This window comes from Callorhinchus milii, unplaced genomic scaffold, assembly GCF_018977255.1.
Source record: "Callorhinchus milii isolate IMCB2004 unplaced genomic scaffold, IMCB_Cmil_1.0 Scaffold8, whole genome shotgun sequence".
Taxonomy (NCBI): Eukaryota; Metazoa; Chordata; class Chondrichthyes; order Chimaeriformes; family Callorhinchidae; genus Callorhinchus; species Callorhinchus milii.
The window spans coordinates 16,384,223-16,396,517 of record NW_024704749.1 but is presented as its reverse complement, the minus strand read 5'-3'; the positions used below and the strand labels follow the sequence as shown (position 1 = coordinate 16,396,517).

The 12,295-nt window shown below is 46.8% G+C and overlaps 1 protein-coding gene across 15 annotated transcripts in view; it reads right to left on the bottom strand.

The window, feature by feature from the left end:
* Positions 1-12,295, bottom strand: part of LOC103183065 (dynamin-1) — a 74,860-nt gene that overhangs the window by 3,549 nt on the left and 59,016 nt on the right. For 4 of the 15 annotated variants that reach the window (XM_042337217.1, XM_042337221.1, XM_042337218.1 and 1 more), the window contains 8 exons: positions 10,680-10,789; positions 9,271-9,382; positions 7,505-7,516; positions 5,586-5,759; positions 5,140-5,381; positions 4,454-4,684; positions 4,235-4,287; positions 2,424-2,464 (listed from right to left, as the gene is read on the bottom strand). In XM_042337217.1, coding sequence (XP_042193151.1) covers positions 4,260-4,287; positions 4,454-4,684; positions 5,140-5,381; positions 5,586-5,759; positions 7,505-7,516; positions 9,271-9,382; positions 10,680-10,789 — 909 coding nt within the window. In that variant the 3' untranslated portion in view covers positions 2,424-2,464; positions 4,235-4,259. Of the gene's footprint in view, positions 1-2,423; positions 2,465-4,234; positions 4,288-4,453; positions 4,685-5,139; positions 5,382-5,585; positions 5,760-7,504; positions 7,517-9,270; positions 9,383-10,161; positions 10,174-10,679; positions 10,790-12,295 lie in introns of those variants that run through there. The other 11 variants (XR_006085250.1, XM_042337219.1, XM_042337215.1 and 8 more) reach the window with 6 other exon arrangements.

Here is a 12,295-nt window from a genome sequence, read left to right as displayed (position 1 = left end):
CAACCTGTAAAACAGATCCACTCACACAAAGCAGAGGATCTATTCGTCTCACTCACTCGCACTGCAGAATCCCAAATGGACTCAACTCCTTCTCACTCACGCATAACATATAGAATTCTAAAGGGCTTAAGTCCTTAAATTCTTACATCCTTACACTTAAGAGGATAAAGACATAAGAATGTTCTGGGCAAAAAAAGACCAAGGTCCATCGAGTTCGCCTTCCATCATCCTGGCAGTCACTTGACATGTCGTGTCCCAAACTATACACTGTATAGACGGATAGTATTTTCTAGCAGAAATCAATCTAATTTTTTCTTGAATCAAACAAAATTTTCTGCTTCCACTGTATACATTTTAAAGAACTCATTTTACACACACTACATTGAATTCTAATGGACCAAACCACTTCCGATTCAGTCAGGAATGATCTTCAATTGTCCTTTGTCTTTTTTTTACCAACACCTCATTAAATAAATAAAATGCAACACAAAGCTAAAGGCTCACAAAGAGATTGGAGCTGATTTCAGAATCTCTGCTTCCAATTTATCTCTTGTTTTGCTGAAAGGACATCAAAATGGTTAACATTGCAAAGCGCAGAAAGGTCCCTCTTTTCTATGTGATCTAAAGGGACTCTGGTCTAATCTATGTAGCACAATCCAGCTTCAGTAGAAGGTAGAAAGCTTTCACTTTGGTAAGTTGCATTGTGGCTGTGTGAGCAATTTCTCACTCAGCAAACAAACCTGACTGACATTTTTGCAATTCTTCACTGTTGGCAGTTTCAGACTAAACTCAATCCAGGGCTGCGTGAGAGATGAACCTACTACAGACAGCCTGTCCGAGGCATCAATTCCCCAGAGCAGTCGTTTAGATGCGAGCCATGTGAAAGCATGCATCATTCAGGACAATGCGGGAGAAATACATAGGATCCCGGTTGAAGTCTATCAACAGAAAGGGTTGCTGGAGACTTTACAGTGGGGAAGATGCTTACAACATGAGAGTTATTGTTGAGACAGACACAGGCCCCAGAGGTAACAAAGACTAGTGTCTAACCAGCTACATACACCACCTAGTTCATCTTTTGTGCTCATCAAAGTTATTAATAGAAGCGCTGAGAGAGGGGAATATATTCTCGCTTTGTGTTCCAGTGACAGCTCAAGTGTTCTCAGGAGAGATAGACAAGCTGGTAACATCCACTACAATAATAGGTCAGATATTTCACTTGCCACATAAACCGGGACCCTCAACAATGTGCTTTATAAATGGTATTGTCCTCATTGTAATAAGTGCGCATGATCAGAATCGCTACACTTTGAACATCAGCCTCAATGTACCTTGAGCTTGACTGCAGTAGAGTGCTCCCAAAGACCCAAATCATTCACTTGTTGGCCGATGGTCGAAATTGCTGTGTACAAATTATCTGCCAAGTTCGCCTCCAAACGCAGTTTGGTTTACAGTCAACCTAAGTATATTTGTTGACCTATGTAAAACTGCTGTAAAGTTTGCATTGACTGTGAAGCTTTGAGATGGTGACTTTATACACTACATCAAATGCAAGAGCTGTTACTACTATTATTGCCTTAAAATGTAGGATTGTGCTGAACTTTGGAAAACCATCGAAACTGCTGTCTTAATTTGGCAGCCGTTTCTAGCACTGGATGCTAAAATTGAATCGGCTTCCAAGTAAAAACTGAGTTTAAGACTGTTTTCCAAAATTCTGCACAATCCGAGATTTTAAGACAATGCTCTCACGTTGAAGAACATAAGAAATTCGGGCACCAGATGCCTTCATCTGACACCCTTGACCTAGAAAGTGGAGCTGAAATCTAACGCACATCACTCTTAATGCGAGCAGCTATGTTCAGAATGGCTGATTAATTCCCTTCCCTTGGGCTGCAAACAGCAAGGAACAAAAGATGTGCAAAGTTGCACAATGTTGTCGTACGGCAATTAAGAAGAAACAGGGAACATTGGCAGAGAGCAGCAAAGGCATTTTGGCTTCGAGCGTGGCAGATGTTGGCTAGCAAACTCTATTGGTAATGGCAAGCTACTGCATTTTCTTGATCTCACAAGATATGAGCATCTGCTGCACATAGTAATGGCATGGTTAGTGATTGCGTTAAAGGCTATTCAGTTCATGGCACGCGAGTTTAAAGGTACCACCTTTATCTTGGGGCGGGATAGGGGAGGCTGGAATAGACAAGCATTTTTTTACACGCACAGTGATATGTGTACGGCAATTTGGTACAAATTGTGTCATTCGGCAGGTAGCTGTCTCTGGCAAGCTGCTTTATAAAGTTTTGCTTGCCAGAGACGTTTGGATAAAGGCAGTGTCCCTTTAACTGATCAGGCTGGCATGGAGGTGTGAGGAATGAAGGGTGAGGGAGCAATCATGCCAATGGAAGAGACTGAACAACAGCACGTACCAGTCTAGGGTTAATATCCTCAGGGATCACTTATCATTATTCTGAAAGATAATATTAAATAAGACATGGAAAACGGGCAAGGTTAAAGGTTACAAAACACCGTGACAAAAGGTCACCAAATGAATTCCCCCTCCTCCTCCTCCTCCTCCTCCTCCCGTCACTGACCCCCCCCCTTCATTTTCATGTTCATTCCCCAACATGTTTCTGAGCCAAAAAAGCAGTACAGTTGCCTGCAGAGGACAAACTTCCGCAGTCCAGAGTCCCAACAACCACCAACACAGTCTATTGACTTGCAGTGTTTGCCCTCCGCAGGAACCTGGACTGATCTTAGACCAGTTCAGCTCAGTCGAAGCACATGCATGTTAGTCCCTGCGAAGACACAAATAATGTTATATAACAGAACGCATGTGTGATCTGTGACATTTTGTCACGAGGCATCCTCAGAAAAGACAGTACAAAAAAAACACACTGCTGTTAAGGAAACTCTCCCACGAAACATTCAACAGCAAATTGCCGAACAAATTAATCAGGACATTGTGTCACATGCTTTGGAGCAGGCTCGCTGGACTTCTTAGGCACCCTGGTGAACAGGTCAGTAATTACTTTCATTATTATTATTATTGCTGTGTCATGAAGTCAGGAATATAACCCTCACTTTCACATGTCTTGTAAAAAAAGATTTCCCCTTTCTAACCCTCCTAAGGTGTTCTATCCTTTCACAGCTGATGTGCTGGAGCATGGTTCCATGAATGAGTGCTGTTCACTCAAGTGGCCATTCTACCTAACCCTGTAAGTGTTCATCTCATGTGTTGTGACGGTGATTCCTCTACCTCACCCACCAACGATACACCAACTTACCACAGGCTGCCAGTGAACAGCGATCAGAGTGGGAACTTCGCCTGATATCGCTCCTCCTTAATGCACGGGTTTGAGTCCAATTGTAGCACCAGCCGAGGTCAGCTAGCTCAGCAAAGACTGGATCTTAACCGGGGTCCTTTCAGTCATTAAGGTTTAGTTTAACATCATGGACATTACCAGTGGGCCCTCGGGAAATGGGACTAAAGTAAGTAGGACCGGGGGTGAGATGGAGTTGTTTTGGTGAAAAGAACAAGGGATTAGAGTACATAGCACTAGTGGAGGAGTTAAGAACACAGTCACTATGAGCTACAAGTACTCCTTCTGTGCCGGAAATAATTTCCTTGACGTCTTTGGGAATACTGGTACTGCCAGAGGAACAGATTATTCTGCCATTGCTTGCTGTTGCACAATCACTCAAAGGCCAAGATTTCGATTGGAAAGTTCATCACCAGAGTCATCTGTGCACACTCGCTCCATCATAGGCAGCGTCCATCTGCAACTCTGTGTTTTTTCTGGCTGTCAAGTGTTTGATTTGTTTTTAAGGTCATGGGGACAGAAGAGCAGTGAGTAAGAGAGAGAGAGAGAGAGAGAGTACTCTGATAGGTATAGCCCCATGTCAGTTCCATGTAAAAGGAAGATTTCTGGCATCACCAAAGTTGTGCTGGTGTCTACAGGAGGTTAACCAGAAACTGGACAACTGTCCCACTCTGTCCTATTCCCAAGTCCCTTGCACTTGAGTCAAGTCATGTAAGTGAAGCAGAGTGACACGATTCTCCATGTACCAATACACTTTGACACCCTGTGGTGAAATGTAGGATTGCACCCGAAAAATATCTAATTGTTGCCCTTATTGCCCTTTCTTCCCCTCTTCCCCCCCCTCCCCCCATCCCCCCCAACAATTAAGTAATCCCACATCCATTGTAAGAGTTGGGGGGTAAGAGACAGTGTCACACCTGGAAGAACTGCCCGAGAGAGGTATCATTGAGTGAGGTTGGTTCGTCCGGTTCTAGAAGAGGGGATGGAGAAGGCATTCAGAGCTTCACCAACAAAAGCTCCCTCGATTGAGCAATAAATTTCACCCATGCCTCACCCCAACCACTTCCAACCCACCCCAGCCCCAGCCCACACCTCGCCCCCAAACACACCGATTCCACTCGGAAGGAAGGACTTACCTTGGCACACCAGGTGGAGCTCGATTGGGCCTGGACGGGACCTGGGGAGGAGCTCCGAAGGGGTCTGGTGAGGCTCCAGGCCTGGAGGGGATAGGTGGGGCGCTGACGGGGGGACCTTGGGGAGGGGGGCCTGAGGGGGGAGGAGGCCCCGGAGCAGGACCCCTTGACAGAGGTCTGGCTGGAGGGACAGCGGGTGCTCTCCTCTGGGGTGTGGGGCTGGATGTGGGAGACCTAGAGAATGAAAACAAAAAAAAGCCAAAGGCAAGTTAGCTGCCCTATAAGCAGAGACAGACTCTGGCAGCTTGACACGGGCGATAACATAAGCGTCTAACGAGCGAGAATCTAAACCTGGGGTTAAGTCACCTTTCACCCTGACTCAATTGCGAGCGCATTCTCACTCTGAGTCAGTAGGTTATGGGTCGAAGCTCTGTTAACCCATCAACTTCTAACACCCACATCCCCACCCACCCCACCCATCCTCATCTCCCCCTCCCCCACCCGGCTTCACACGTAGAGAACAGCCGCTTGGGAGAGAAGGTGGAGCCTTACCATAGCACACGAGTCTGGGCTTTCAAGGAAAGGGGGAAAAGCAATGTAAAAGGCGTCAGTGGGAAGCCAATCCAGACTGACTTTACAGCAGGCTACGGATGATACCTGCCTGTGGACGCAGGCTTTTATGTGCGTACCTGCGTCCAGAGGGTATATCCTTGACGCCGAGCCAGGAGTCGTCCACGGGTGGGGGGTGAGGAGTGCTCATGGTGGTGGTGTTGATGTCCCCGATGATGTGTAAGGCTTCTTTCAGGGCGTGGTACATGCGCAGCATCTCGTCCCGGCGTTGGGCCTGCTCCGGGGACTCCTCCATCAGTATGTTCTGGTCGGCGCAGGAGTACAGCTGCGCCAGGAGCTCGGAGTGTATAAAGTCCTTTGTCTGTCGGAGAGGAGAGAAAATCTCGGTCATTCCTGAGCTGGAAGGGTAATCGAAGTACAAAGAAAGTTACAAAGAGGTTGTAGCTCCCTCCGTGCGAACTCCCAGGCTGAGCTCCAGATCACGGGGATATGGAAGCACACAGACATGGAGTGAAAGGCCACACACACAACAGGCCAGACTGTAGCCGGTTTGTATGGTACTCACATTAATTATCATTAGGTGCATGATTGTCTTGGGCATGAGGTCACGGATTGTCTTGTTGACGATGCCCATGTAGGAGTCAACCAGGTTGCGGATTGTCTCCACCTGCCGCTCTAGCTGAGGGTCCATCGAGTGCATGAAGTTGTCCCCGGAGCCATTCTCCTCGCCCTCACTTTGCTAGGACGGAGCGAGACAAGGGGGAAGAGTCACACAACAGCCAAACAGCGAGAGGGGCCGAGAAGAGCAAGGAAGTGAGGTGGGGGTGGGGGGAGAGGGAAGGGGGAATGAACAGGCCCTCGGCACACATGGACTTCAAAGAGACCACATCCCTTCTCTGGCTGGCCAGTTGGCTCGAACTCCTGTGCGGACACTTCAACTCAAACGATCTCTGCCTAGAATCGTAGAGATTTACAATGCAATGGGAGGCCATTCGCCCATCTAGTCTGTCTATTCAATCCACTGCCCTGCCCCCCCCATACCCCTTCAAGCCTTTTTATCTTTCCCATCTTACCAGCTTCTTGAAATGGGCTCTGCTTCTACCTGTAAAAAAAACTAATCTTCAGCAAAAACAAGGTAAAGGCAAGGCTAGCTGGCTGATCGCAGAATGAGGCTATGTTTTCAGGTGTGACCTGTCAATATCAGAGGTGAGTATTATCATTATTATAATAAACATGAGTCAAATCTAAGATGTCCTAAACTCGAGGCAGAGATTGTTTGGTGAGACCCATCTTAGAATTTTGATTCCGGAGTTTGAATCAGTGCAGGAAAAGCACACAAACCTCTGGTGTGGCTCAGGGAAAGGTCATGGTCTCAGTAAGTAAAACAGAAGTTTAAGGTACACGCATATTTCAGCTTCAGACAATGACTCCTCCTGTCGGCATCTCGAAATGCGGAAGGAAATTGAATAGAATCATCTAACAGTGCGTGTGGCTTAGACTGACTCGCCTTAGTGATGTGAGTGACTTGGACTTGGGAGTTCAACAAGAGATGTCATCGATGGCTGGATGTTCTCGTCTTTGGGAGGTGACTGGAACTCTATCCCCCAGGCTCTGGAACTCTATCCCCCAGTGCCTTCGTCGCCTCCTCTCTTTCCTCCTTCAAGGCCGGTCTCAAGAACTTTCTCTTTGACCGAGCCTTCAGCTCCCCTCTCGACTACTCTCTACCCCCTCCTCGCTCCCTCCCTTCCCTCCCCTCACCCTGGCCATTTCCCCCCAATGCTCGGGTCCTGACCCAACTGTACAGCGCCTTGGGACGTCCTCCCGACGTGAAAGGCGCTCTGTAAATGGAATCTTGTTGTTGTTGTTGTTGTTGTGACCTCGGGTCTTCCCAGCAGCATGGGTTTGGACGGGGAAGGATTTGAGCTTGGCTGTGAAGCACTGATGGTCAAACACTCTGCCGACACTCACTGTCCAGTCCAGCTCACACACAAAGTACAATCACTGGGATGAGGTATGGGCAGTCACCCTCGCTCACCTCATAGCCCATCTCGAGCTGAGTGGGGAATAGGAGAACGACTTACGGGGGGTGGGGGGGAAAGCATTTGAAGGTTTAAACCGCAGAGGAATCCTCGTCCGGAAATACCTCGTCTGTACCTTTACTTCACACATTGTACGACACGTTTGAGAGGAAGTTGCAAAATGACGCATTAGGTTGAGTGCATGCAATTCAGAGACTGCCCTGGAATTGAACTGGAAAATACTACAAGGCTCTGGGACAGGGCAAGAAAAGAATTGGTATGGGGGGGGGGGGGAAACTCATGCAAATCTAATAAACGCCAAAAAATACTGTGAGTGAGTGAGTGAAAAACTCTGGAGAAAGATTGAGGAGAAAGGCAGAGACTCGCAAACCCAATGGAGAGAAAGGAGGCAATGTGCAGTTCGCTTCCTGATGGAAGGGTTGCTTTTCAATGCGATGCAACTTACTTTTTCCGTATCCTGTCGCGAAGGTCATGCAAATGAAGTCAAAAAAGGGGAGGAAGAAAATGAATTGATTGAATTAGTCACTCAGTTTGATCCACTGGGGCAAAACAAAAATCCTTGTGTGGCAATGTGCCTTAGTGTCTGAAGCCAGCCTGAAGGAATAACTGGGTCTGAGCCAGGGAGACTGATGGCATTTCTCTCTCTCCTCAAGTGAACCCAACCCGTTTACACCCGTTTGGATTCTGACTCTCAGAGCGAGTTGCCAGCAGCTAGTGTGGCTCAGCCAACCCTTGAACTGAGGACACCTGGAATATCAGACAAACATAGGAAGGAAAGCACGGAAAAGTCCCAAAGCCCCATCGAGTCCATTCCTGCACCAACTCCTCCATTCCACCTCTCATCGAACACTTGAAGTCCATGTTCTCTCCGCTCCCACATTATCCAGTACGGGAGCCGAGGAAGGCAGGAATTCTAAAAAGGTTCCTCATTAAGAAATCCCAATAAGAAACACCACAAACTGGATGCAATTTACCCCACTGTGAATCATTCACCCTCAACTCAGGCGCCCAGTCAGCTGTGTTAAGCGCTTTGAGACTTCCTCCCGACAGGAAAGGTGCTATATAAATGAAAGTTCCATTGTACATCCAGATTTTCTAGGAACCATGAAAGAATTCATGTAAATGCTACTGAAGAACTCGAGTCAATTCCTTCTTCCCATTTCCCTCCCATCAATATCTTTCTCTGCTGTTTACTGGGTGCATTTGGGGGCAGTTCTGTGGCTTGACCAGATGGAAGCAACTGCATTGCATGGAAAGAATGACAGCATTTGCCATTGCTTAGAGCCGCAGGCTCCAAGTCCCAGCAGAGACAGTGCCAGAAATCAATCAGCAACATAACTCGACAGCAGAAACAGAGAACGGGAAGCATTTCCATGTCAAGTCAGTGAGCAAGGGTGCAGTACTTTTGACTGAAGCTACATATTGTCCCTTGTCTACTCCTGGATCCAAACGCTAACACTCTGGCGGAGAGAGGCAAGCCAAGGTACAAGTATCCACTCAGGCAGTCAATGTTTGGTTGAAAAGCAAATGACTTTGGAAACAAAGCAGGTATAGGGTTCAATGCCGAACTACTCATGAAATGATTCATGAATTCTTTTTCATCCTCAACCAAGCCCTGTGGCGCCACACCCTGGTCGCTTCAAGACACTGCATTGTACACTGCGTTGTGGCTGAGATTGGGAACTCAACCAAGATTTTTTTGGGGAGGAGGGGAGGGGGAGGGAAGACTTTTTTAAAAAAAACACAAGAGATATATTTTAAGGGGAAGCATCAGAGCATCTGACGTGAAATGAGAATTATCTTTGACCCTCGCAAAAAATGTAAATTTTACAGTCAGGTTGAAAAACACCAGTTTCTAGCTCGCCCCTCTGCCCCGCCCGCCCACCCACCCCTCCATCACCTCCTTTTACACAACGATACCAGTGGTGCACTGAATTAGACTGGTGCACCTCCAGACAATGCACACTCTGGGGTCCCCAAGCCTTGGCTCTTGCCAACCTGCGCCTAATACTTTCCGGAACTAGGAAAGCCGGATGTGTCCTTCCAGGGAGAGAGTATGCATTCCATTCCAATAACCTATCTATTTCTGGAATTTCCAAGTGTAGGTAGGATGCATGGAATTCTCAGCTTGGTTTGGATGCTCGTAAGCATGGTAATGGGTTTCTGTATGTGTCGGACAACCAGCTGACCAAAAAAGAAATGCACACATACCCCGACCCGCTCTGGATAGACTCCAGCCCGAAGGAATGAGGCCTTCCAGCTATCCACCTCCTCCTGGGTCTCGGAAGCCAGCTCCAGCTGGCGGTAATCCTTGTAAACATTCCTGCAGGAGAAGAGGAACAACTACAGATCGGGAGACAGAGAAATAGTAAACCAGCGAGACTATAGCAGGGAGCCAGCTACCAAGGCAGTTTTGATTGTGGCGGTGAGTGAGTGAGTGAGCGAGTGAGCGAGTGAGCGAGCGAGTGAGTGAGTGAGTGAGCAATCGAGTGAGCGAACGATTGAGCAAGCGAGCGGGCGAGATGGAATGCACATCATTGATGAACACGTTTAAAACCAAACAGGAGAAGACTTAGTCTCGCAAGCCATTTTTGTCTCAAGGTGTTAAAAGCCCGTTGCAGAATTTTGGGAAAAATTCTCCAAACCCAGTTTTAATTTGGGAGCAATTTTTTTTCTTCCCAATTAAATCTCCCAATTAAAATCAAATTTAAGGGTTTGCGTGCAATTCTGCGCGGCTATATATTTAGTAATTACTAATAAATTTTAGAGACATTTGTGCAAAAGAATAGGCCACAGAAAAGAGGTAAACACCGATGTCAGATGGTGACGTGGCATTCTTGCCTGTGAAAAAACACACATGGACTTAGCTCAGGATTTCCCATTCACAAAGCTGTGGCACCAACCTCTCACTGCCTGGGCTAACGGGCAACTTCAAAGATCAATGCCAGATGTTTGTTGTGCGGTCAGATTGCTATACTCCTGTAATCCCTCATGTAATAAGCAAAGTGTGTGAGCAGATGAGGACTGAACCCATGACCTGATTTGAAGTAAATTTATCCTAAACTACAGGCGTATCCTACCGCTGCTCCCACGATCACCTACCTAATGCCGCTTCTGGGTGCATTGGGAAATAAGAAACATCAAACAGAATACTACTAGTGGTTAGAGTTACGAAAGGAAGCTGGCAAACTCGACTCTCTGCCTCTGTCTCATTGCATTTGCCTCAAGTACAGTAGGGTGTCAGCTTGGATCAGCCAGTAGAACTTTTGCCTCTGGATCAGAAGGTTGTGGATTCAAGCCACACCTTCCGACCTGAGCTCAAAGTAAAGGCTGACACTCCATTGCAGCACAAGAGAAGTGCTTCGTCATGAGACTTTACATTAAACTGAGGTCCCGTCTGCCTTTTAAAGATCCCGGCACACTATTCAAACCAAGAAGGGAGTTTCTCCTGGTATCCTGACCAACAAACCTCAATGGCAATCAACAAAGCCATTCAAATGTAGATACATTGAAAGGCGGTCCAATGTTCTACTACAGTTACCAACTCACATCTGAACTCCCTGCCCTTTTCTTCAATCTCAAACTGACCGTAGAGCAACAGAAAGCTAGGTACAACTTACCTCTGTTCCGTGTTGAAGAGAGCAAAGATGTGTTTGCTGGACATGAATCCTTTCTCTATGTCACGTAGCTTCAGGTTATCAAGGGGCAACATGTATTTCTTCTCTTTTTCCTGCAAGACATCAAAGTTCTCAGTTAGCCTGTACCACAGTGTATCCCTTTAGGCTGTACTGCCGGAGGCAAAAGGAGGGTAATTCTTCTCCAGGAAATAGGCATGTGAGCCTCTATAATGCGTACTCTCCTCCAGCCTGGATGTTCTCCCAAGTGACTCAACATGAGATAGACTTTCATCACCACATCTGCTTAGGGTCAGGATGATCTCTCAGTTGTGTTGGAGATGCTTAAAATCCAAATGGAAAATATTGTCCAGAAAACAGCTTATAAACTAGCTGCTTTCCACTCACTGCATTTCCAATAGCAAGACACGCACACTGTAAGCTGGTTGGTGTCAGAGACGACTTCCATGCAGTCAGAACAAGCCAACAAACAAGGAGACACTTCTGATGTACTGAGGTTGAGACGATTGACTTGTCCACGTGTCAACAGCCTAGTAACAATCGCTGAACAGATCAACTTCAAGATCCTCTCACCTGTTTTCAAATCACTTCATTCCCTCACATTTCCTTATCCATCCGACCTGCTTATCCCCCCCACTCCACTCCACCACCCGTTGCTTCCGCTCAGCTGGCTCAGGCCTCCTAATTATCCCTCGTGCCCTCTGCTCCACCATCGGTGGCCATGCCTTCAGCCACTACACCCCGAAACTCTGGAACTCTCTCCCTCAAAACCCTCCGGCTTGCCCCCTCCCTCCCCACCTTCAAATCTTGCCTAAAGACCTTCTTTTCTGTTTGTGCTTATGGTCACCTCCCACCTCTCTCTACCCTTGGCTCGTTGTCAGACTCCGCCACTGTGAAGCACCTTGAGATTTTATCCTACAGTAGTTAGTTGTTAGTCGATTGGTGCATCATTTTCCGGGGGTAATAATTCCTTCAAAACAATAAATAAAATAAATAACTAAAACAAATAAATAAACAAATAAACAAATTTAATAATTTGGTCAATCAATCCACGATTGTTTGGGGGACACTGTTGTGCACAATTGGTTGCCACGTTTCGTCCACAAAATCCACAGTAAATTCACTTTACAGTACAATCTGTGAAGCCCTTTGAGACGTCTGAATGACACGAGAAAGGCGCGGTATCAAATGCAAGAATTATTATTATTATTATCATTATTGTTGTTATGCGAGCACAATTTGCTCTTGCAGTTGTCCAGTGGTGAACATTAACTTCATTAACCACGGCGAACAGCAAGTGCGAAGGGCTCCAGTGTTTGGGTGATGCGGAGCAATACAGAATACATTCCGTTCACGAAAATCAAACGCTGTTCGAAACCGACATGAGCCAAAGAACCGAATGGGTCAATTGCGGAGGAGGGGGAATCTAGTCAGTCAAAATCAAGAGCGAGCTCTATACTTTTCAAGGAAGCTCTGCAGACCACAGAGCGATGTCATCCTGCCAACTCAGCACACTGTAACGGCAGGGGTGCAAAAGTTTAAAATTTCCTTTAGTCTAGCCAAGAGGCACACCCTCCACAGATCCTGGAAGAAACGAAAAT